The 26,973-nt window shown below is 41.7% G+C and overlaps 1 protein-coding gene across 1 annotated transcript in view; it reads left to right on the forward strand.

The window, feature by feature from the left end:
- The window catches only part of RAB2A (RAB2A, member RAS oncogene family), a 424,400-nt gene that overhangs the window by 144,681 nt on the left and 252,746 nt on the right, over nucleotides 1–26,973 (forward strand). Inside the window, exon 3 of the mRNA XM_053715067.1 lies at nucleotides 1,526–1,593. Coding sequence (XP_053571042.1) covers nucleotides 1,526–1,593 — 68 coding nt within the window. The remainder of the gene's footprint in view (nucleotides 1–1,525; nucleotides 1,594–26,973) is intronic.

Consider the following 26,973-nt stretch of genomic DNA (forward strand, 5'->3'; position numbering starts at 1 on the left):
GGCTGCTGGCAGGGACATTTGGCTATGTTCTAACGCCAGATTTATTAGTGTGAAAGTGAAACACACACATACCTGAATGCCAGTAAATACTCTGTAATGATATTTTCTGCTTTCTTGCAATAGATTAACATTTTAACAGCAGACTGAATTATGCTAGAACAGATTGACCCCTTGTTTGCTACATTTTTTTTTTAAATGGTTGAACTCATCTCTTGTCTGGTGATAACAGGTATATGCAGAAAAGATAAGTTGGCGACAGATATATGGCCAGGTTAGGTTTGTGAAGCCTGCCATGCACTCTCTCTCAAATTTTTAGGACTGGAAAAATCCAAAATAATGAAAGTGTATTGCAAAATTGTTTTACCATGTATGATTAACCCCTTGCGACAAACACCATGCAGTAAATAGCCAATCATACCACATAATGTAAATATATGTTGCATCTTCATGATGCTCCAGCCGTCTTGGGTTGTAAAGTGACAGAGCTGCAGACATCTGTCTTCATATGGTAATCAAGCATGATTGGTGCTCTATTACCATATGAAGGCAAACTGCCAGATCGTGACACGGTTTGTGTCAATGTCTGTAATGGTCTCCGTTGGTGCTGGTGGGAGGGAGGCGGTTGATCAGCACAGCAACAGGGGGGAGACAGTGTGGGAGGGATGGGCAAGGTACTATGCTACAGTAAATAATCAGAAATGGAGAGGAAGGGATGGGAAGCTACATTATGGAAAAAGGATTAATTGGGAGGGGGAGGAGGTAGGGGGAACCACTACACTATAGAAAAAAATAAATATAAAAAAAAAAAGACAAAATACATATAAACTGGGTACTGGCAGACAGCTGCCAGTAAGATTTTCTCCACTTGAAGGAGGGTTAAACAGCTGTTTGGGAATGGATCATGGAGGTTGAAGGGTCAAAGAGGGCTTCCTACACTGCAGAAAAAAATTATTAGTAAAAAAAAAAACAAAAAAACCTAATACAAATTTTAAAAAGCCCTAAACGGCAGACTGTCAATACCTAAGATGGTGGGGGAGCGCTACATTTAGCCACCAATCAGCAAGCGCTACCCATGTTCTGAACCAAAAATGGGCAGGCTCTTAAGCTTACATTCCTGCTTTTAAAATAAAGATTCCAAGAGAATGAAGAACAATTAATAGGAATAAATTAGAAAGTTGCTTAACATTGCATGGTCTATTTGAATCATGAAAGAAAAAATGTGGGTTTCATATCCCTTTAAGAGTCGAGATGTTGTGCTTCTGGTCAATCAGGCACCTCATAGTCAAGTAGCTTCTGTTTTTTTTTAATGACAGTGCTCTAGAGCCAACTCTGGTCATAGTGTGAAATGCCGCCTTTATTTTCTGCAGTTCTGCATTTAGTAGTTTCATGCCACAAACAGAATAATATAGTGTAAAATATACAGTGCGTGTGTTAGGTTTCTATGTTTTTGTGCTACTAGCATTCTGTCAGTATTCTAATGACACAACACATTATTCTAACATGCTCTAAATATTTTTTTTTGTAGGTGTAGAATTTGGTGCTCGTATGATAACAATCGATGGAAAGCAGATCAAACTTCAGATATGGGATACTGTAAGTAATACACATGCTGAATATGATTTAACTTTTACATCCTTAAAAACCTTGTAGGAACTTAACAAAGTGACAAAGATGACGAAGCAGCATCATTCCTATGCATTTACACAGTAAACACTGAAAGTGCTTGCTAACCACATGTGTTTAGTGCATATCTGTTACCGGTCATATTCTTATTAACACAAGTAGGAAACAAACTAAATGGAATGTGAGTGGAGATTATATAAATGTTGTAGAGGAATGACAATGGGGTGGGGTTAGCTGAGAACCATTGTAAGCTTGAGAACTTGACGTAAGCCTATTTCTTATCAAGTTTTATATGGAAGACGGGATGCACTTATTAGTTGCAGTAGAATTTTGAAAAGAAATTAAGTAATCGGGGGAGGGGAAAGGATTTAGTAGGTTAATATTTCCATTCAAAAGGGAGAGCCTAAGTATTGCACTACTAATTTCATGCAGCAAAACTTGAGAGCATCACTGGTAACTGGAGTTTATATTGCTGTGTAACCCCAGAATAGTCTGTTTAGGATGTTTCTAATTTTCCTGTTCTTTCATGAAGGTGGGTGAGAGCCCACGATCCATTACTCCTGGGAATTATACTCATGGCCACTAGCAGGGTGTGGAAATGTAAAAAAAAAACAAAAAAACTACTTGTCCAAGGGACTAAAGCGGGAGCCAATCTACTTGTCCCTTGTGACAATCTACTTGTCCTGATTCACAAAATTTTAACCAAAACTGTATTTAAATAAGGTTTTTATTGATAACAACTTAGGAGACAGACCTAACAATACTTTAATGCAATCAACAAAAGCAAGTAGGTAGTGAGATTAAACAGAACAGATTTCCAAATAAGAATTGTAGCTTACTTTATAAAAAAAAAAAAAACTTAAAGGGACAGTCTACTCCTGAATTTATATTGTTTAAAAAGATAAATAATCCCTTTATTACCCTTTCCTCAATTTTGCATAACCAACACGGTTATATTAATATACTTTGTAACTCTGTGGTTACCTTCTATCTAAGCCTCTGCAGACTGCCCCTTGTTTTAGTTCTTTTGACAGCTAATCAGTGCTGACTCCTAGGTAGCTCCATGTGCGTGAGCACAATGTTATCTATATGGCACACATGAACAAACGCCCTCCAGCTGTACATAACTGTAAAAATTCCCTGATATAAGAGGTCTTAGAAATTAGCATATGAGCTTACATAGATTTAGCTTTCAACAAAGAATAACGAGAACAAAGCAAATGTGGTGATAAAAGTAAATTGGAAAGTTATTTAAAATTGCATGCCCTCTCTGAATCATAAATGTTTAATTTTGTCTAGATTGTCCCTTTAATGGGGAGACAACCTCCCTTTAAAGGGACATTGAAGTAAAGTAAGTTTCTTCTGTTAAGTGTGATCAGTCCACGGGTCATCATTACTTGTGGGATATTAACTGCTCCCCTACAGGAAGTGCAAGAGGATTCACCCAGCAGAGTTGCTATATAGCTCCTCCCCTCTACGTCACCCCCAGTCATTCTCTTGCACCCAACGACTAGATAGGATGTGTGAGAGGACTATGGTGATATATTTAGTTTTTATATCTTCAATCAAAAGTTTATTTTATAATAGCACCGGAGTGTGTTATTCCTTCTCTGGTAGAATTTGAAGAAGAATCTACCTGAGTTTTTCTATGATTTTAGCCGGAGTAGTTAAGATCATATTGCTGTTTCTCGGCCATCTGAGGAGAGGTAAACTTCAGATCAGGGGACAGCAGGCAGATTAATCTGCAAAGAGGTATGTAGCAGTTTATTATTTTCTGACATGGAATTGATGAGAAAATCCTGCCATACCGTTATAATGTAAACTCAGCCTTGAATGCAGTAGATGTAGCTGATATCAGGCTGTCATGTATGTATATTTTACACTTCAGTTTTCTGGGAAATGGTACTTCTCTGGCTTTTAAACTGTATACATAGACTTAACCTATTTTGCAGGGACTTGCAATAGGTTTTAAATGACAATTAATTATTGAGGTAAAACGTTTTTTTGCTGGCATGTAAAAACGTTTTTTTCTCTGAGGTACTGGGTGAAAAAATGTTTTGGGCACTTTTTTTCCACTTGGCAATAGTTTTGATTTAAATTAGAGCAGTTCACTGATCCCTCTCACTGTTATGTGTGTGGGGGAGGGGCCATTTTTGGCGCTTTTACTATGCATCAGAAAAACTCAGTCCGAGGTTCATTTTCTTCCTGCATGATCCGGTTCATCTCTACAGAGTTCAGGGATCTCAAGAGTCTTTTTTGAGGGAAGTAATCATTACAGCAGAGCTGTGCTGATTGTATTGACTGTGATATAAAAAACGTTTATTTGTGTATTTTTTTCTGCTGCCTGGGTTAGTTATCATTTGCTGAGGGGAACAATCCTTTGCTAAAACTGTATATTCTGACAAAGATTGATGCTATAACTTAATTATTTTATCTGTTATAATATTTTCTGTGCTTCTTAAAGGCACAGTTCGTTTTCATATTATTTGTAAATTACTTTGAAAAGTATTTCCAAGTTGCTGTTTATTTGCTAGTGTGTTAAACATGTCTGATTCAGAGGAATATCTCTGTGCTATATGTGTTAATGCCAAAGTGGAGCCCAATAGAAATTTATGTACTAAATGTATTGATGCTACTTTAAAAAATAGTCAATCTGTACAAATTGAACATATTTCACCAAACAACGAGGGGAGAGTTATGCCGACTAACTCGCCTCACGTGTCAGTACCTGCATCTCCCGCTCAGGAGGTGCGTGATATTGTAGCGCCGAGTGCATCTGGGCGGCCATTACAAATCACATTACAAGATATGGCTACTGTTATGACTGAAGTTTTGGCTAAACTACCAGAACGAAGAGGTAAACGTGATCACTCTGGGATGAGAACAGAGTGCGCTGATAATGCAAGGGCCATGTCTGATACTGCGTCACAGTTTGCAGAACGTGAAGACGGAGAGCTTCATTCTGTGGGTGACGGTTCTGATCCAAATAAACTGGACTCAGACATTTCAAATTTTAAATTTAAGCTTGAGAACCTCCGTGTGTTACTAGGGGGGGTATTAGCGGCTCTGAATGATTGTAACACAGTTGCAATCCCAGAAAAAATGTGTAGGTTGGATAAATATTTTGCGGTACCGACGAGTACTGACGTTTTTCCTATACCTAAGAGACTTACTGACATTGTTACTAAGGAGTGGGATAGACCCGGTGTGCCTTTCTCACCCCCTCCTATATTCAGAAAAATGTTTCCAATAGACGCCGCCACACGGGACTTATGGCAAATGGTCCCTAAGGTGGAGGGAGCAGTTTCTACTTTAGCTAAGCGTACCACTATCCCAGTGGAGGATAGCTGTGCTTTTTCAGATCCAATGGATAAAAAATTAGAGGGTTACCTTAAGAAAATGTTTGTTCAACAAGGGTTTATATTGCAACCTCTTGCATGTATTGCGCCTGTCACGGCTGCAGCAGCATTTTGGTTTGAGTCTCTGGAAGAGACACTTCAATCATCCACACTAGATGACATCACACACAAACTTAAATTCCTTAAGTTAGCTAATTCATTTATTTCAGATGCCGTAGTACATTTAACTAAACTTGCGGCCAAAAATTCAGGATTCGCCATTCAGGCACGCAGAGCTCTGTGGCTAAAATCCTGGTCAGCTGATGTTACGTCTAAATCTAAATTGCTTAATATTCCTTTCAAAGGGCAGACCTTATTCGGGCCCGGCTTGAAAGAGATTATTGATGACATTACAGGAGGTAAAGGTCATGCCCTGCCTCAGGACAAGGCCAAAGCCAAGGCTAGACAGTCCAATTTTCGTTCCTTTCGTAATTTCAAAGCAGGAGCAGCATCAACTTCCTCTGCACCAAAACAGGAAGGAGCTGTTGCTCGCTACAGACAAGGCTGGAAACCTAACCAGTCCTGGAACAGGGGCAAACAGGCCAGAAAACCTGCTGCTGCCCCTAACACAGCATGAATTGAGGGCCCCCGATCCGGGACCGGATCTAGTGGGGGGCAGACTTTCCCTCTTCGCCCAGGCTTGGGCAAGAGATGTTCAGGATCCCTGGGCGTTAGAGATCATGTCTCAGGGATACCTTCTGGACTTCAAATCCTCTCCCCCAAGAGGGAGATTTCATCTGTCAAGGTTGTCAACAAACCTAACAAAGAAGGAAGCGTTTCTACGCTGCGTACAAGATCTTTTATTAATGGGAGTGATCCATCCAGTTCCGCGGTTGGAACAAGGACAAGGGTTTTACTCAAATCTGTTTGTAGTTCCCAAAAAAAGAGGGAACCTTCAGGCCAATCTTGGATTTAAAGATCCTAAACAAATTCCTAAGAGTTCCATCGTTCAAGATGGAAACTATTCGAACAATTTTGCCCATGATCCAAGAGGGTCAGTACTTGACCACAGTGGATTTAAAGGATGCTTACCTTCACATACCGATTCACAGAAGTCATTACCGGTATCTAAGGTTTGCCTTTTTAGACAGGCATTACCAGTTTGTAGCTCTTCCATTCGGACTGGCTACGGCTCCAAGAATCTTCACAAAGGTTCTGGGCACTCTTCTGGCGGTACTAAGACCGCGAGGAATTTCAGTAGCTCCGTACTTAGACGACATACTGATACAAGCTTCAAGCTTTCAAACTGCCAAATCTCATACAGAGATAGTACTGGCATTTCTAAGGTCGCATGGATGGAAAGTGAACGAAGAGAAAAGTTCTCTCTTTCCACTCACAAGAGTTCCCTTCCTGGGGACTCTGATAGATTCTGTAGAAATGAAGATTTACCTGACAGAGGACAGGTTAACAAAACTTCAAAATGCATGCCGTGTCCTTCATTCCATTCAAGAGACCAGAAATTCTCTTCTATGGTGGCTTTATCGGCCACATCTGTCCAGGGGAATGCCATTCAGCAGGCCAGACTGGTCAATTGTAACAACAGACGCCAGCCTACTAGGTTGGGGCGCTGTCTGGAATTCTCTGAAGGCTCAGGGACTATGGAATCAGGAGGAGAGTCTTCTTCCAATAAACATTCTGGAATTGAGAGCAGTCCTCAATGCTCTTCTGGCTTGGCCCCAGTTAGCAACTCGGGGGTTCATCAGGTTCCAGTCGGACAACATCACGACTGTAGCTTATATCAACCATCAGGGAGGGACAAGAAGCTCCCTAGCAATGATGGAAGTATCGAAGATAATTCGCTGGGCAGAGTCTCACTCTTGCCACCTGTCTGCAATCCACATCCCGGGAGTGGAGAACTGGGAGGCGGATTTCTTAAGTCGTCAGACTTTTCATCCGGGGGAGTGGGAACTTCATCCAGAGGTCTTTGCCCAAATACTTCGACGTTGGGGCAAACCAGAGATAGATCTCATGGCGTCTCGACAGAACGCCAAGCTTCCGCGCTACGGGTCCAGATCCAGGGATCCGGGAGCGGTCCTGATAGATGCCTTGACAGCACCATGGACCTTCAGGATGGCTTATGTGTTTCCACCTTTCCCGATGCTTCCTCGATTGATTGCCAGAATCAAACAGGAGAAAGCATCAGTGATTCTAATAGCGCCTGCATGGCCACGCAGGACTTGGTATACAGATCTGGTGGACATGTCATTCTGTCCACCTTGGTCGTTACCTCTGAAACAGGACCTTCTGATTCAGGGTCCTTTCAAACATCAAAATCTAACTTCTCTGAAGCTGACTGCTTGGAAATTGAATGCTTGATCTTCTCAAAGCGTGGTTTTTCTGAGTCAGTTATTGATACCTTAATACAGGCTAGGAAGCCTGTTACCAGAAAGATTTACCATAAAATATGGCGTAAATACCTATATTGGTGCGAATCCAAAGGTTACTCTTGGAGTAAGGTTAGGATTCCTAGGATATTGTCTTTTCTACAAGAAGGTTTAGAAAAGGGGTTATCCGCTAGTTCCTTAAAGGGACAGATCTCAGCTCTGTCCATTCTGTTACACAAGCGTCTGTCAGAAGTTCCAGACGTTCAGGCTTTTTGTCAGGCTTTGGCCAGGATTAAACCTGTGTTTAAAGCTGTGGCTCCACCATGGAGTTTAAACCTTGTTCTTAACGTTTTACAGGGTGTTCCGTTTGAACCCCTTCATTCCATTGATATAAAGTTGTTATCTTGGAAAGTTCTATTTTTAATGGCTATTTCCTCGGCTCGAAGAGTCTCTGAGTTATCAGCCTTACATTGTGATTCTCCTTATTTGATTTTTCACTCGGATAAGGTAGTTCTGCGTACTAAGCCTGGGTTCTTACCTAAGGTAGTCACTAACAGGAATATCAATCAGGAGATTGTTGTTCCATCCTTGTGCCCAAATCCTTCTTCGAGGAAGGAACGTCTTTTGCACAATCTGGATGTAGTTCGTGCCCTTAAATTTTATTTACAGGCAACTAAAGATTTTCGACAAACGTCTTCCCTGTTTGTCGTTTACTCTGGTCAGAGGAGAGGTCAAAAAGCTTCTGCTACCTCTCTCTCTTTTTGGCTTCGTAGCATAATTCGTTTAGCTTATGAGACTGCTGGACAGCAGCCTCCTGAAAGAATTACAGCTCATTCCACTAGAGCTGTGGCTTCCACTTGGGCCTTTAAGAATGAGGCCTCTGTTGAACAGATTTGCAAGGCTGCAACTTGGTCTTCGCTTCATACTTTTTCCAAATTTTACAAATTTGACACTTTTGCTTCCTCGGAGGCTATTTTTGGGAGAAAGGTTCTTCAGGCAGTGGTTCCTTCTGTATAAAGAGCCTGCCTATCCCTCCCGTCATCCGTGTACTTTTGCTTTGGTATTGGTATCCCACAAGTAATGATGACCCGTGGACTGATCACACTTAACAGAACAAAACATAATTTATGCTTACCTGATAAATTCCTTTCTTCTGTAGTGTGATCAGTCCACGGCCCGCCCTGTTTTTTAAGGCAGGTAAATATTTTTTAAATTATACTCCAGTCACCACTACACCCTTGGCTTCTCCTTTCTCGTTGGTCCTTGGTCGAATGACTGGAGGTGACGTAGAGGGGAGGAGCTATATAGCAACTCTGCTGGGTGAATCCTCTTGCACTTCCTGTAGGGGAGCAGTTAATATCCCACAAGTAATGATGACCCGTGGACTGATCACACTACAGAAGAAAGGAATTTATCAGGTAAGCATAAATTATGTTTTTCTCTTGTAAGGTGTATCCAGTCCACGGATCATCCATTACTTGTGGGATATTCTCATTCCCAACAGGAAGTTGCAAGAGGACACCCACAGCAGAGCTGTAATACAGCTCCTCCCCTAACTGTCATAGCCAGTCATTCTCTTGCAACTCTCAACTAGCTAGGATGTTGTAGGAGAGAGTGGTTAAATATAGTTAGTTTATTTTCTTCAATCAAAAGTTTGTTATTTTTAAATAGTACCGGAGTTGTGCTATTTTATCTCAGGCAGTAAATAGAAGAAGAATCTGCCTGAGGTTTCTATGATCTTAGCAGGTTGTAACTAAGATCCATTGCTATTCTCACATATGTCTGAGGGGATTACACAGATGAGGTAACTTCAGCGAGAGAATGGCGTGCAGTTTATTCTGCTATCAGGTATGTGCAGTTATAATTTTTTCTAGAGATGGAAACACTAGAAAATGCTGCCGATACCGGATTAATGTAAGTTAAGCCTGAATACAGTGATTTAATAACGACTGGTATGCTTACTCCCAGGGGTAATACCCTTATGATATTGCAATATAAACGTTTGCTGGCATGTTTAATCGTTTTTATATATGCATTGGTGATAAAACTTTATTGGGGCCTAGTTTTTTCCACATGGCTGGCTTAAATTTTGACTAGAAACAGTTTTACTGAGGCTTTCCACTGTTATAGTATAAAAGTTACAGTTGGTGCAGTTAAAATTACAAACTGTGACATCCAGCTTCCCTCAGGAGCCCCCTGTATGCTATAGACATCTCTAAAGGGCTCAAAGGCTTTCCAAAGTCGTTTATTGGGGAAGGTAGGACCACAGCTTGCTGTGGCAGTTGGTTGTGACTGTTAAAAAAACGTCTATTTCATTTTTTTTTATCCGTTTTTTGAACTAAAGGGTTAATCATCCATTTGCAAGTGGATGCAATGCTCTGCTAGCCTATTACATACACTGTAAAAATTTCGTTTGATTTACTGCATTTTTTCACTGTTTTTCAAATTCTGCCAATTTGTTTCTCTTAAAGGCACAGTACCGTTTTTTTATATTTGCTTGTTAACTTGATTTAAAGTGTTTTCCAAGCTTGCTAGTCTCATTGCTAGTCTGTATAAACATGTCTGACATAGAAGAAACTCCTTGTTCATTATGTTTAAAAGCCATGGTGGAACCCCCTCTTAGAATGTGTACCAGATGTACTGATTTCATTTTATGCAATAAAGATCATATTCTGTTTTTAAAAAAATTATCACCAGAGGAATCTGACGAGGGGAAAGTTATGCCGACTAATTCTCCCCACGTGTCAGACCCTTTGACTCCCGCCCAAGGGACTCGCGCTCAAATGGCGCCAAGTACATCTAGGGCGCCAATAGCGTTTACTTTACAAGACATGGCGGCAGTCATGGATAATACACTGTCAGCGGTATTAGCCATACTACCTGAACTTAGAGGTTAGCGAGATAGCTCTGGGGTGAGACAAAATGCAGAGCATACTGACGCTTACTGCCTCACAATATGCAGAAGCTGAGGAAGGAGAGCTTCAGTCAGTGGGTGATGTTAATGACTCAGGAAAGATACCTGATTCTAATATTTCTACATTTAAATTTATGTAGACTGGATAAATACTTTGCAGTGCCGGTGTGTACTGATGTTTTTCCAAATACCTAAAAGGTTTACAGAAATTATTAATAAGGAATGGGATAGACCAGGTGTGCCGTTCTCTTCCCCTCCTATTTTTAGAAAAATGTTTCCAATAGACGCCACCACACGGGACTTATGGCAGACAGTCCCTAAGGTGGAGGGAGCAGTTTCTACTCTAGTAAAGCGTACTACTATCCCTGTCGAGGACAGTTGTGCTTTTTTTTTTATTTTTTTTTTTATTTTTTTTTTAGATCCAATGGATAAAAAATTAGAGGTTACCTTAAGAAAATATTTATTCAAGAAAGGTTTTATCCTACAGCCCCTTGCATGCATTGCCCCTGTCACTGCTGTTGCGGCGTACTGGTTTGAGTCTCTGGAAGAGGCTTTACAGGTAGCGACTCCATTGGATGACATACTTGGCAAACTTAGAGCACTTAAGCTAGCCAATTCTTTTATTCTGATGCCATTGTTCATTTGACTAAACTAACGGCTAAGAATTCTGGTTTTGCTATACAGGCGCGCAGAGCGCTATGGCTTAGATCATGGTCAGCTGACGTGACTTCAAAATCTAAGCTACTTAACATTCCCTTCAAGGGGCAGACCCTATTCGGGCCTGGTTTGAAGGAGATTATTGCTGATATCACTGGAGGAAAAGGTCATGCCCTTCCTCAACACAGGTCCAAATCTAGGGCCAAACAGTCTAATTTTCGTGCCTTTCGAAACTTCAAGGCAGGTGCGGCATCAACTTCCTCTAATGCTAAACAAGAGGGAACATTCGCTCAATCCAAGACGGTCTGGAGACCAATCCAGACCTGGAAAAAAGGTAAGCAGGCCAAAAAGCCTGCTGCTGCCTCTAAGACAGCATGAAGGAACGGCCCCCTATCCGGTAACGGATCTAGTAGGGGGCAGACTTTCACTCTTCGCCCAGGCGTGGGCAAGAGATGTTCAGGATCCCTGGGCGTTGGAAATTATATCCCAGGGATATCTCCTGGACTTAAAAGCTTCCCCCCCAAAAGGGAGATTTCACCTTTCACAATTATCTGCAAACCAGATAAAGAGAGAGGCATTCTTACACTGTGTACGAGACCTCCTAGTTATGGGAGTGATCCATCCAGTTCCAAAGGAGGAACAGGGACAGGGTTTTTACTCAAATCTGTCTGTGGTTCCCAAAAAAGAGGGAACCTTCAGACCAATTTTGGATCTAAAGATCTTAAACAAATTCCTCAAAGTTCCATCATTCAAGATGGAAAATATTCGTACCATCCTACCAATGATCCAGGAGGGTCAATATATGACTACAGTGGATCTAAAGGATGCTTATCTTCACATTCCGATACACAAAGATCATCATCGGTTTCTCAGGTTTGCCTTTCTAGACAGGCATTACCAGTTTGTAGCTCTTCCCTTTGGATTAGCTACAGCCCCAAGAATCTTTACAAAGGTTCTAGGGTCATTTCTGGCGGTCCTAAGGCCGCGGGGCATAGCAGTAGCCCCTTATTTAGACGACATCCTGATACAGGCGTCAAACTTCCAAATTGCCAAGTCTCATACGTACGTAGTACTGGCATTTCTGAGGTTGCATGGGTGGAAAGTGAACGAGGAAAAGAGTTCTCTATCCCCACTCACAAGAGTTTCATTTCTAGGGACTCTGATAGATTCTGTAGAAATGAAAATTTACCTGACTGAGTCCAGGTTATCAAAGCTTCTAAATTCCTGCTGGGTTCTTCATTCCATTCAGCGCCCTTCGGTGGCTCAGTGTATGGAAGTAATCGGCTTAATGGTAGCGGCAATGGACATAGTGCCGTTTGCACGCTTACATCTCAGACCGCTGCAACTATGCATGCTCAGTCAGTGGAACAGGGATTACACAGATTTGTCCCCTCAACTGAATCTGGACTGAGAGACCAGGGATTCTCTTCTCTGGTAGCTATCTCGGGTCCATCTGTCCAAAGGTATGACCTTTCGCAGGCCAGATTGGACAATTGTAACAACAGATGCCAGCCTTCTAGGTTGGGGTGCAGTCTGGAATTCCCTGAAGGCTCAGGGATCGTGGACTCAGGAGGAGTCTCTCCTTCCAATAAATATTCTGGAACTAAGAGCGATATTCAATGCCCTTCAGGCTTGGCCTCAGTTAGCAACTCTGAGGTACATCAGATTTCAGTCGGACAACATCACGACTGTAGCTTACATCAACCATCAAGGGGTAACAAGAAGTTCCCTAGCGATGTTAGAAGTTTCAAAAATAATTCGCTGGGCAGAGATTCACTCTTGCCACCTATCAGCTATCCATATCCCAGGTGTAGAGAACTGGGAGGCGGATTTTCTAAGTCGTCAGACTTTTCATCCGGGAGAGTGGGAACTCCATCCGGAGGTTTTTCATCGTTGGGGCAAACCAGAACTGGATCTCATGGCGTCTCGCCAGAACGCCAAGCTTCCTTGTTACGGATCCAGGTCCAGGGATCCCAAGGCGACACTGATAGATGCTCTAGCAGCGCCCTGGTCTTTCAACCTGGCTTATGTGTTTCCACCGTTTCCTCTGCTCCCTCGACTGATTGCCAAGATCAAGCAGGAGAGAGCATCAGTGATTCTGATAGCACCTACGTGGCCACGCAGGACCTGGTATGCAGATCTAGTGGACATGTCATCCTTTCCACCATGGTCTCTGCCTCTGAGACAGGACCTTCTACTTCAGGGTCCTTTCAACCATCCAAATATAATTTCTCTGAGGCTGACTGCCTGGAGATTGAACGCTTGATTTTATCAAAGCGTGGCTTCTCCGAGTCAGTTATTGATACCTTAATACAGGCATGAAAGCCTGTCACCAGGAAAATTTAACATAAGATATGGAGTAAATATCTTTATTGGTGTGAATCCAAGGGTTACTCATTGAGTAAGGTCAGGATTCCCAGGATATTATCTTTTCTCCAAGAAGGTTTGGAAAAAGGATTGTCAGCTAGTTCCTTAAAGGGACAGATTTCTGCTCTGTCTATTCTTTTGCACAAGCGTCTGGCAGATGTTCCAGACGTTCAGGCATTTTGTCAGGCTTTAGTTAGAATCAAGCCTGTGTTTAAACCTGTTGCTTCACCATGGAGCTTAAATTTGGTTCTTAAGGTTCTTCAAGGAGTTCCGTTTGAACGTCTTCATTCCATAGATATCAAACTTTTATCTTGGAAAGTTCTTTTTTTGGTAGCTATTTCCTTGGCTCGAAGAGTCTCTGAGCTATCTGCCTTATAATGTGATTCTCCTTATCTGATTTTTCATACAGATAAGGTAGTCCTGCGTACCAAACCTGGGTTCTTACCTAAGGTGGTATCTAACAAGAATATCAATCAAGAGATTGTTGTTCCATCCTTGTGTCCTAATCCTCCTTCGAAGAAGGAACGTCTATTACACAATCTGGACGTGGTCCGTGCTTTAAAGTTTTACTTACAAGCTACTAAAGATTTTCGTCAAACATCTGCTTTGTTTGTTGTCTACTCTGGACAGAGGAGAGGTCAAAAGGCTTCGGCAACCTCTTTCTTTTTGGCTAAGAAACATAATCCGCTTAGCCTATGAGACTGCTGGACAGCAGCCTCCTGAAAGGATTACAGCTCATTCCACTAGAGCTGTGGCTTCCATATGGGCCTTTAAAAATTAGGCTTCTGTTGAACAGATTTGCAAGGCGGCGACTAGATCTTCGCTTCATACTTTTTCAAAATTTTACAAATTTGATACTTTTGCTTCTTCGGAGGCTATATTTGGGGGAGAGGTTTTACAGGCAGTGGTTCCTTCCATTTAAGTACCTGCCTTGTCCCTCCCTTCATCCGTGTACTTTAGCTTTGGTATTGGTATCCCACAAGTAATGGATGATCCGTGGACTGGATACACCTTACAAGAGAAAACACAATTTATGCTTACCTGATAAATTTATTTCTCTTGTGGTGTATCCAGTCCACGGCCCACCATGTCATTTTAAGGCAGGTAATTTTTAAATTTAAACTGCAGTAACCACTGCACCCTATGGTTCCTCCTTTCTCGGCTTGTTTTCGGTCGAATGACTGGCTATGACAGTTAGGGGAGGAGCTGTATTACAGCTTTGCTGTGGGTGTCCTCTTGCAACTTCCTGTTGGGAATCAGAATATCCCACAAGTAATGGATGATCCGTGGACTGGATACACCACAAGATAAATAAATTTATCAGGTAAGCATAAATTGTGTTTTTTTTTTTGTTTTTTTTAAACGTTCCTGTGTTTAAAAAAACACACAAAAAACAAACTACTAATATAGCTTATCCTCCTATAAGTAGTTGGTCCCAGGGATTCATTTTGTAGGAAGCATTTTTACGTAGTTTAAAAATTAACTTAACTTTGTTGAAACTAAGCTCTTTTGCATGAGATCATACCTAGGTAAGCTCAAGAGTGTTGCATGTGTAATATATCTATATCTCATTACATGCAAGTACTACTGCCATATGTTCAGCACACTGCAGTTCGTACCTGGGTATGTTGTCATGGAAAGGACCTCAGTTTTCAACAAAAAAGTAGCCTTATTCAGCCCAGTCATATGGACTAAAATATATTTACTGACAGATATAGCTAACTCAACAGCAAGCACCAGCAAAATATGTTAGCAGGCACTTAATCATGGGCAGAATAAATCAAAAGGACAAGTCATTAAATGGAAAAAATTAGAAACTGCTTTTGACTAAGAGATAGCCAATGATAAAAATTTACAAACAAACTATTAGAGAAAAATGCTTTTATATTTTTGCCATTAAATGCAAAATAACAGCCAAATGAACAAATACATAATAAAGAGGAAATAATAGTAGTAGCAATCACATTTCAAATGAGCAGTAGATTTCTCTTGTTAAGTGTAGTCAGTCCACGGGTCATCCATTACTTATGGGATTATATCTCTTCCCCAACAGGAAGTTGCAAGAGGATCACCCAAGCAGAGCTGCTATATAGCTCCTCCCCTCACATGTCATACCCAGTCATTCTCTTGCAACCAAAATAAAGATAGGTCGTTGTGAGAGGTCTGTGGTTTTTAAACTTAGTTTATTTCTTCAATCAAAAGTTTGTTATTTTAAATGGCACCGGAGTGTGCTGTTTGTTTCTCAGGCAGCATTAGAAGAAGAATCTGCCTGCGTTTTCTATGATCTTAGCAGACGTAACTAAGATCCACTGGCTGTTCTCGCACATTCTGAGGAGTGAGGTAACTTCAGAAAAAGGGAATAGCATGCAGGGCCCCCCTGCAAACGAGGTATGTGCAGTAAATTATTTTTCTAAGCAATGGAATTGACTGAGAAAATACTGCTGATACCAATGTAATGTAAGTTCAGTCTTAAATGCAGTGGTAGCGACTGGTATTAGGCTGATGAGTGTGTGTACACTGAAGTATTTTTCTAGGGAATGGAATTTGACTCAGAAAATACTGTTAATACTGAAGTAATGTATGAGCCTTAACTGCAGTAAAAGCGACTGGTAGCAGGCTTATTAATAACACTTCATAACTTTTAAAATGTATGTTCAAAACGTTTACTGGCATGTTAATCGTTTTTTGTGAGGTACTTGGTGATAAAACTTATTGGGGCATGATTTTTACCACATGGCTAACTTTTGTTTCTGCATAGAAACAGTTAACTGAGCTTCCCCACTGTTGTAATATGAGTGGGAGGGGCCTATTTTAGCGCTTTTTGCGCAGTAAAAATTCAGTCACAATCTTCCTACTTCATCCTCCATGATCCAGGACGTCTCTAGAGAGCTCAGGGGTCTTCAAAATTCATTTTGAGGGAGGTAATCAGTCACAGCAGACCTGTGACAGTGTGTTTGACTGTGATAAAAACGTTAATTATTAAATTGTTATCCGTTTTTTGGGTATTAAGGGGTTAATCATCCATTTGCTGGTGGGTGCAATCCTTTGCTAACTTAATACATTTACTGTGAAAATTTGGTTGCTATAACTAATTTGGTTCATTGTTATTTCAACTGTGACAGCTTTTTTGTGCTTCTTAAAGGCACAGTAGCGTTTTTTATATTGCTTGTAAATTTATTTGAAAAGTATTTTCCAAGCTTGCTAGTCTCATTGCTAGTCTGTTTAAACATGTCTGACACAGATGAATCTGTTTGTTCACTATGTATGAAGGCCAATGTGGAACCCAACAGAAATATGTGTACCAATTGTATTGATATTACTTTAAATAAAAGTCAGTCTTTACATGTAAAGAAATTATCACCAGACAACGAGGGGGAAGTTATGCCGACTAACTCTCCTCACGTGTCAGTGCCTTCGCCTCCCAGTCAGGAGGTGCGTGATTTTGTGGCGCCAAGTACATCAGGGAGGCCCTTACAAATCACTTTGCAAGACATGGCTACTGTTATGACAGAAGTATTATCTAAATTGCCAGAATTAAGAGGCAAGCGTGATAGCTCTGGGTTAAGGACAGAGCGCGCTGATGATGTGAGAGCCATGTCCGATACTGCGTCACAATTTGAAGAACATGAAGACGGAGAGCTTAATTCTGTGGGTGACGGATCTGATCCAGGGAGACTGGATTCAGTGATTTCTAATTTTAAATTTAAGCTTGAGAACCTCCGCATATTGCTAGGGGAGGTATTAGCGGCTCTGAATGATTGTAACACGGTTGCAATTCCAGAAAAATTATGTAGGTTGGATAGATACTATGCGGTACCGGTGTGTACTGACGTGTTTCCTATACCTAAAAGGCTTACAGAGATTATTAGCAAGGAGTGGGATAGACCCGGTGTGCCTTTTTCCCCTCCTCCCATATTTAGGAAAATATTTCCTATAGACGCCACCACACGAGACTTATGGCAGACGGTCCCTAAGGTGGAGGGAGCAGTTTCTACTTTAGCTAAGCGTACCACTATCCCGGTGGAGGAAAGTTGTGCCTTTTCAGATCCAATGGATAAAAAATTAGGTTACCTTAAGAAAATGTTTGTTCAACAAGGTTTTATCTTACAGCCCCTTGCATGCATTGCGCCTGTCACTGCTGCGGCGGCATTCTGGTTTGAGTCTCTGGAAGAGGCCATTCGCACAGCTCCATTGGATCTGTGATATCTTCTGGACTTCAAAGCTTCTCCTCCACAAGGGAGATTTCATCTTTCAAGGTTATCAGCAAACCAAATAAAGAAAGAGGCATTTCTACGCTGTGTACAAGACCTCTTACTAATGGGGGTGATCCACCCAGTTCCGCGGACGGAACACGGACAAGGATTCTATTCAAATCTCTTTGTGGTTCCCAAGAAAGAGGGAACCTTCAGACCAATCTTGGACTTAAAAATCCTAAACAAATTCCTAAGAGTTCCATCATTCAAAATGGAAACTATTCGAACCATCCTACCCATGATCCAAGAGGGTCAGTACATGACCACAGTGGACTTAAAGGATGCCTACCTTCACATACCGATTCACAAGGGTCATTATCTGTACCTTCCTAGACAGGCATTACCAGTTTGTAGCTCTTCCCTTCGGGTTAGCTACGGCTCCAAGAATCTCTACAAAGGTTCTGGGCTCACTTCTGGCGGTACTAAGACCGCGAGGCATAGCGGTGGCTCCGTACCTAGACGACATTCTGATACAAGCGTCAAGTTTTCAAACTGCCAAGTCTCATACAGAGAGAGTTCTGGCATTTCTGAGGTCGCATGGGTGGAAGGTGAACGTGGAAAAGAGTTCTCTATTTCCACTCACAAGGGTTCCCTTCCTAGGGACTCTTATAGATTCTGTAGAGATGAAAATTTACCTGACTGAGGCCAGGTTATCAAAACTTCTAAATGCTTGCCGTGCCCTTCATTCCATTCCACACCCGTCAGTAGCTCAGTGCATGGAAGTAATCGGCTTAATGGTAGCGGCAATGGATATAGTACCATTTGCGCGCCTGCATCTCAGACCGCTGCAATTGTGCATGCTAAGTCAGTGGAATGGGGATTACTCAGATTTGTCCCCTCTACTAAATCTGGATCAAGAAACCAGAGATTCTCTTTTATGGTGGCTTTCTCGGCCCCACCTGTCCAAGGGGATGACCTTTCGCAGGCCAGATTGGACGATTGTAACAGACGCCAGCCTTCTAGGTTGGGGCGCAGTCTGGAATTCCCTGAAGGCTCAGGGATCATGGACTCAGGAGGAGAAACTCCTCCCAATAAATATTCTGGAGTTAAGAGCAATATTCAATGCTCTTCTAGCTTGGCCTCAGTTAGCAACTCTGAGGTTCATCAGATTTCAGTCGGACAACATCACGACTGTGGCTTACATCAATCATCAAGGGGGAACCAGGAGTTCCCTAGCGATGTTGGAAGTCTCAAAGATAATTTGCTGGGCAGAGTCTCACTCTTGCCACCTGTCAGCGATCTACATCCCAGGCGTGGAGAACTGGGAGGCGGATTTCCTAAGTCGCCAGACTTTTCATCCGGGGGAGTGGGAACTTCATCCGGAGGTCTTCGCTCAACTGATTCATCGTTGGGGCAAACCAGATCTGGATCTCATGGCATCTCGCCAGAACGCCAAGCTTCCTTGTTACGGATCCAGGTCCAGGGACCGGGGAGCGGTGCTGATAGATGCTCTGACAGCCCCTTGGGTTTTCAACATGGCTTATGTGTTTCCACCATTTCCGATGCTTCCTCGACTGATTGCCAAGATCAAACAGGAGAGAGCATCGGTGATTCTGATAGCGCCTGCGTGGCCACGCAGGACCTGGTATGCAGACCTAGTGGACATGTCGTCCTGTCCACCATGGTCTCTGCCTCTGAGGCAGGACCTTCTAATTCAGGGTCCTTTCAACCATCCAAATCTAATTTCTCTGAGGCTGACTGCATGGAGATTGAACGCTTGATTCTATCAAAGCGTGGCTTCTCGGAGTCGGTTATTGATAACTTATTACAGGCTAGGAAACCTGTTACCAGAAGAATTTACCATAAGATATGGCGTAAATATTTATATTGGTGCGAATCCAAGAGTTACTCATGGAGTAAGGTTAGGATTCCTAGGATATTGTCTTTTCTACAAGAGGGTTTAGAAAAGGGCTTATCCGCTAGTTCGTTAAAGGGACAGATTTCTGCTCTGTCCATTCTTCTACACAAGCGTCTGGCAGAAGTTCCAGACGTTCAGGCTTTTTGTCAGGCTTTGGCTAGGATTAAGCCTGTGTTTAAGACTCTTGCTCCGCCGTGGAGCTTAAACTTCGTTCTTAACGTTCTGCAAGGCGTTCCGTTTGAACCCCTTCATTCCATTGATATCAAGCTGTTATCTTGGAAAGTTCTGTTTTTGATGGCTATTTCCTCGGCTCGAAGAGTCTCTGAGTTATCTGCCTTACATTGTGATTCTCCTTATCTGATCTTTCATTCAGACAAGGTAGTTCTGCGTACTAAACCTGGGTTTTTACCTAAGGTTGTTTCTAACAGGAATATCAATCAAGAGATTGTTGTTCCATCATTATGTCCTAATCCTTCTTCAAAGAAGGAACGTCTTTTGCATAATTTAGACGTAGTCCGTGCCCTGAAGTTCTACTTACAGGCAACTAAAGATTTCTTGGAAAGTTTTGTTTCTTTTGGCCATCTCTTCTGCTAGAAGAGTTTCTGAATTATCTGCTCTTTCTTGTGAGTCTCCTTTTCTGATTTTTCATCAGGATAAGGCGGTGTTATGAACTTCATTTAAATTTTTACCTAAGGTTGTGAATTCTAACATCATTAGTAGAGAAATTGTGGTTCCTTCATTGTGTCCTAATCCTAAGAATTCTAAGGAAAGATCGTTGCATTCTTTGGATGTAGTTAAAGCTTTGAAATATTATGTTGAAGCTACTAAAGATTTCCGAAAGACTTCTAGTCTATTTGTTATCTTTTCCGGTTCTAGGAAGGCCAGAAGGCTTCTGCCATTTCTTTGGCTTCTTGGTTAAAGTCTTTTGATTCATCATGCTTATGTTGAATCGGGCAAAACTCCGCCTCAAAGGATTACAGCTCATTCTACTAGGTCAGTTTCTACTTCCTGGGCGTTTAGGAATGAAGCTTCGGTTGATCAGATTTGCAAAGCAGCAACTTGGTCTTCTTTGCATACTTTTACTAAATTCTACCATTTTTATGTGTTTTCTTCTTCTGAAGCAGTTTTTGGTAGAAAAGTACTTCAGGCAGCTGTTTCAGTTTGATTCTTCTGCTTAAAAATTAGGTTTTTTCATTATAAAGATTAAACTTTTGATTTGGGTTGTGGATTATTTTTTCAGCGGAATTGGCTGTCTTTATTTTATCCCTCCCTCTCTAGTGACTCTTGCGTGGAAGTTCCACATCTTGGGTATTCATTATCCCATACGTCACTAGCTCATGGACTCTTGCTAATTACATGAAAGAAAACATAATTTATGTAAGAACTTACCTGATAAATTCATTTCTTTCATTTTAGCAAGAGTCCATGAGGCCCACCCTTTTTTTGTGGTGGTTATGATTTTTTTGTATAAAGCACAATTATTCCAATTCCTTATTTTTTTTATGCTTTCGCACTTTTTTCTTATCACCCCACTTCTTGGCTATGCGTTAAACTTATTTGTGGGTGTGGTGAGGGGTGTATTTGTAGGCATTTTGAGGTTTGGGAAACTTTGCCCCTCCTGGTGGGAATGTATATCCCATACGTCACTAGCTCATGGACTCTTGCTAATATGAAAGAAATGAATTTATCAGGTAAGTTCTTACATAAATTATGTTTTTTGATGTGTAGCCTAATTTTGAGCTACTATGGATAACTTTAAAAGCGTACCATTGATTTATGTGTTATTTAGCTCAGGACACAAGTTAACAGTGTTTTGTGTGTAGTTCATTATATTCTAGTCACTCTGACAATTCATTATTGTACTATCTCCCTTATACACCCCACTCAGTCTCCAACACTATATTTTAGGTTATGAAGGTATGACACTGCATATTAGTAGTTATACTATAATGAATGTAGACCTGGCCACGTTACAGATGTTTACCCCTATACCAAAAGGCTTCTCAACAATAATTACCACCCCTTATGAACAGACATATTTGATTGTATCACATGAGTACACAGTGTTTAATTGTTTACTTTTATCTATATGTAAGCTACACTAAGTCGTGCTTTTTATATTCATTGGGCGTGAGGCATGTGAACCTCTAGTCATATCCCGGTAGTCTGAATTAGTCCTAGTGGATATCAGTTAGTACAATTTTCTGACATATGCCCAGGCTCTCACAAATTCTTTTAACAAGCTCTCAGTTCACAATTCCAATTATATGTCTAATGCTATGCAGTTGATTTCCATTATATTTTATTTATTGCTACTTTATCTCACCCAGATTATGGGCTATTCATCTTGTTTGCAAGCCTTACTACATATAGGTTTGGGTTGAATAATGCAGATACTACACATAGGTTATACCTTGTTCATACTATTGTAAATAACCATATTAATAGTATGTATACTATAATCAGGGTGTGTACTATTTACTCTTTGGCAGAAAAAGAGATGAAGATTTCTGCAAGGAGGTTTATGATCTTAGCACTGCTGTTCTCACAAGGGCTGAAGAGTACAGGAAAACTTCAGTTGGGGGAACGGTTGGCATGCTAAGCTGCATATGAGGTATGTTCAGTCAGTTTTCTAGACAGACTGTGTTTATTCTAGAAAGGGCTGGCAATATCCACATGGGGAAAGGGTAAGCTGTATTTCAGACGCTTGGATAGGAATTTCAGCTTGCTTGAAGGGCTCATTTGTTACTGGTGACACTGTTGAACAAACAAACAAACGTTTTTTTGTTGTTGTTTTTTTTTAAGTAAATGATGCAATTATAACGCTTTTTGAAGGGACTGAAGGGGTCTTTGTGGCTTTTGTTCGGGTTTTTTAACCCACATGGTTAATTAAGAGACACTCGGGTGTTTTTCTAATAGGCCTCAAAACATTGAGTTAGGTGGGAGGGGCCTATTTTCGCGCCTCAGTTGTGCAGTTTCTTTTCCTTAAGAGTCATCCAACTGCTCCTGCTGTGTTTGAGGGCTGTAAAGGAGGTTTTTTCCACACAAATCGTTCTGAAGGGCAGGTAGGCGCCACAGCAGAGCTGTGGCAAGGTGCTGAAAGTCTTTTTTTTTTTTTTACCGGTTTTGATGTTTTTTCAATCCGGTTTTGCCATTAAGGGGTTAATTGTTTATTTGCATAGTTGTGCAGTTACTAAGGCTGTAAGATAATACTGTAAACATTTCGTTAAGTTTACTGCTTTTTTACACTGTTTTGCAGAACTTGTGCAGCTTTTTTTTCTCTTAATGGCACAGTACCGTTTTTATTTCAAAGTGTTATTTACTTTGATTACAGTGTTTTCTAAGCTTGCTTGTTACATTACTAGCCTTGTTCAATATGTTTGGATGCCATTGTGGAACCCCCTCTTAGAATGTGTCCCAAATGTACTGATATGTCTATTAATTATAAAGAACATATATTAGCACTTAAAAATAGAGCAATAGATGATTCTCAGTCAGAAGTAAATGAGGGTTCGCCAACTAGCTCTCCCCAAGTGTCACAACCAGTAACGCCCGCAAAAGTGACGCTAAGTATCTCTAGTGCGTCACATTTTTACTTTACTTTACAAGACATGGCCACAGTTATGAATACAACCCTCACTGAGGTTTTGTCCAAACTGCCTGGTTTACAAGGAAAGCGGGACAGCTCTGGGTTAAGGAAAAATGTTGAGCCGTCTCACGCTTTAGTAGCCGTTTCTGATATACCCTCACAATGCTCTGAAGGGGCGAGGGATTTGTTATCTGAGGGAGAAATTTCTGCTTCAAGAAAGACTCTTCCTCAGACAGATTCTGATATGACGGCTTTTAAATTTAAGCTTGAACACCTCCGCTTATTGCTCAGGGAGGTATTAGCAACCCTAGATGATTGTGACCCTATAGTGGTCCCAGAGAAATTGTGTAAAATGGATAGATACTTAGAGGTTCCTGTTTACACTGTTTTTCCAGTCCCTAAGAGGATTGTGAATATTATTACTAAGGAGTGGGATAGACCAGGTATTCGTTCACTTCCCCTCCTGTTTTTAAGAAAATGTTTCCCATATCTGATACCATAAGGGACTCATGGCAGACAGTTCCTAAGGTGGAGGGAGCCATTTCTACTATTTCTACTAATTTTTGTTCATCAAGGTTTTTCTCTCCAACCTATTGCGTGCATTGTTCCTGTAATGACTGCAGCTACTTTCTGGTTTGAGGCTTTAGAAGAGGCTCTTCAAATGGAGATTCCATTAGAGGAAATTATGGACAGAATTAAGGCACTTAAGTTGGCTAATTCTTTTATTACAGATGCCGCTTTTCAACTGGCTAAATTAGCGGCAAAGAATTGAGGTTTTGCCATTTTAGCATGCAGGGCGTTATGGCTTAAATCCTGGTCTGCTGATGTGTCATCTAAATCCAAACTTTTGAACATTCCTTTCAAGGGTAAGACCCTATTCGGGCCTGAACTGAAGGAGATTATTTCAGACATCACTGGAGGGAAGGGTCATGCCCTCCCTCAGGATAGATCAAATAAGATGAGGGCCAAACAAAATAATTTTCGTTCCTTTCGGAACTTTAAGAGTGGTCCTGCTTCAGCTTCCTCTTCTACAAAGCAAGAGGGGAATTTTGTCCAATCCAAGTCAGTCTGGAGACCTAACCAGGCTTGGAACAAGGGTAAACAGGCCAAGAAGCCTGCAGCTTCATCTAAGACAGCATGAAGGGGTAGCCCCCGATCTGGGACCGGATCTAGTAGGGGGCAGACTCTATCTCTATTCGCTCAGGCGAGAGATGTTCAGGATCCCTGGGCTTTAGAAATTGTGTCCCAGGGATACTTTCTGGAATTCAAGTGCTCCCTTCCAAGGGGGATATTTCACATTTCTTCAGAATTTTCAGACCAATCTTGGATCTCAAAGTTCCATCATTCAAGATGGAGACTATTCGGACTATTCTACCACTGATCCAGGAGGGTCAATATATGACTACCGTGGACTTAAAGGATGCGTATCTACACATCCCTATTCACAGAGATCATCATCAATTGCTCAAATTTGCCATTCTGGACAGGCATTACCAGTTTGTGGCCCTTCCCTTCGGGTTGGCCACGGCTCCCAGAATTTTCACAAAAGTGCTAGGGTCCCTTCTGGAGGTTCTACGACCACGGGGCATAGCAGTGGCGCCTTATCTAGACGACATCTTAATTCAGGGGTCGACTTTCCAGCTAGCCAAGTCTCACACAGACATCGTGTTGGCTTTTCTGACATCTCACGGGTGGAAGGTGAACATAAAAAAGAGTTCTCTCTTCCCTCTTACAAGAGTTTCCTTCCTAGGGACTCTGATAGACTCGGTAGAAATGAAAATATTTCTGACGGAGGTCAGAAAGTTAAAACTCTTATCCACTTGCCGAGCTCTTCATTCCATTCCTCGGCCATCAGTGGCTCAGTGTATGGAAGTAATCGGACTCATGGTAACTCATGGACATAGTTCCTTTTGCTCGTCTACACCTCAGACCACTGCAACTATGCATGCTCAAACAGTGGAATGGGGATTATTCAGACTTATCTCCTCAACTGCATCTGGACCAGGAGACCAGAGATTCTCTTCTCTGGTGGTTGTCTCAGGACCACTTGTCTCAGGGAATGTGCTTCCGCAGGCCAGAGTGGCTCATTGTAATGTCAGATGCCAGCCTGTTAGGCTGGGGTGCAGTCTGGAACTCCCTGAAAACACAGGGCTTATGCTCTCGGGAGGATGCTCTCCTCCCGATAAACATTCTAGAACTGAGAGCGATTTTCAATGCGCTTCAGGCGTGGCCTCAGCTTGCTGCGGCCAAATTCATCAGGTTTCAGTCGGACAACATCACAACTGTAGCTTATATCAATCATCAGGGAGGAACAAGGAGTTCTCTAGCGATGATCGAGGTAACCAAAATAATTCGGTGGGCAGAGGATCACTCTTGCCATTTCTCAGCAATCCACATCCCAGGAGTAGAGAACTGGGAGGCGGATTTTCTAAGTCGTCAGACTCTTCATCCGGGGGAGTGGGAACTCCATCAGGAGGTATTTGCCCAGCTGATTCAGCTATGGGGCACACTAGAATTGGATCTGATGGCGTCTCGTCAGAATGCCAAGCTTCCTCGTTACGGGTCCAGGTCCCGGGATCCCAAGGTGGTACTGATAGATGCTCTAGCAGTGCCTTGGTCCTTCAATCTGGCTTATGTATTTCCACTGTTTCCTCTCCTTCCACGTCTGGTTTCCAGAATCAAGCAGGAGAGAGCTTCGGTAATTCTGATAGATCCTGCGTGGCCACGCAGGACTTGGTATGCAGACCTAGTGGACATGTCCTCTGTTCCACCGTGGACTCTGCCATTGAGGTGGGACCTTCTAATTCAAGACCCGTTCACGCATCCAAATCTAATTTCTCTGCGTCTGACTGCTTGGAGATTGAACGCATGATTTTATCAAAGCGTGGTTTCTCTGAATCGGCCATTGATACCCTGATTCAGGCTAGAAAGCCTGTCACCAGGAAGATTTATCATAAGATTTGGCGCAAATATCTTTATTGGTGTGAATCCAAGGGTTACTCATGGAGTAATATTAGGATTCCTAGAATACTGTCTTTTCTCCAAGCAGGTTTGGAGAAGGGATTATCAGCTAGTTCTCTTAAAGGTCAAATATCTGCTTTGTCTATTCTACTACACAAACGTCTGGCAGATGTCCCAGACGTTCAAGCATTTAGTCAGGCTTTGGTCAGAATCAAGCCTGTATTTAAACCTGTTGCTCTGCTATGGAGCCTAAACTTAGTTCTTAATGTTCTTCAAGGGGTTCCGTTTGAACCTATGCATTCCATAGATATTAAGCTTTTATCTTGGAAAGTTTTGTGTTTAGTAGCTATCTCTTCGGCTCGAAGAGTTTCTGAGCTATTGGCTTTACAATGTGATTCCCCTTACCTTGTTTTCCATGCAGATAAGGTGGTTTTACGTACCAAACCTGGGTTTCTTCCTATGGTTGTTTCTAATAAGAATTTCAATCAAGAGATTGTGGTTCCTTCTTTGTGTCCTAATCCTTCATCTAATGCGCTTGATTCATTTCTTTGCGTGGTGTTGCCTTTTTTGCTTTATATAGGTGTCCTGGGTGCTGCGGTCGCTGCCTTTAGTAGAAGTTTGGCTGCTGGGTGCCCCTCTTCTCTGAGCTCTATATTTAGCATAAATCATGCTGATTTCTTACAACCTGGGCCTAATCCAGATTTGGAAGCAGTGTGGGATAAGCATTTTTCAATAATTTATAAATGTGTTTTATGTAAACAGACTGAGGTTCTCCCTCCTGCTCAATTGTGTATTGCTTGCCATCAAAAATGTACGAATAAGTGACAAACCTATTACATCTTTGGCTTTTAAAGGGATTGCCTCTAATTCTGTCCATTTCAGGAACAATTGGATCCCCCTCCTTATCTGGGGAGTATATCAAATCCGCTATCACAGATCAGATGGCTGCCTTTCGCTGCCATGTAAAAGGAAAAGTTCAGTGTCTGATTTGCCTTCTACTAGTGCTAGTGTTTCTGAATCTTATTGTGA

The sequence above is a fragment of the Bombina bombina genome, chromosome 5 (assembly GCF_027579735.1).
Source record: "Bombina bombina isolate aBomBom1 chromosome 5, aBomBom1.pri, whole genome shotgun sequence".
NCBI classification, from domain to species: Eukaryota; Metazoa; Chordata; class Amphibia; order Anura; family Bombinatoridae; genus Bombina; species Bombina bombina.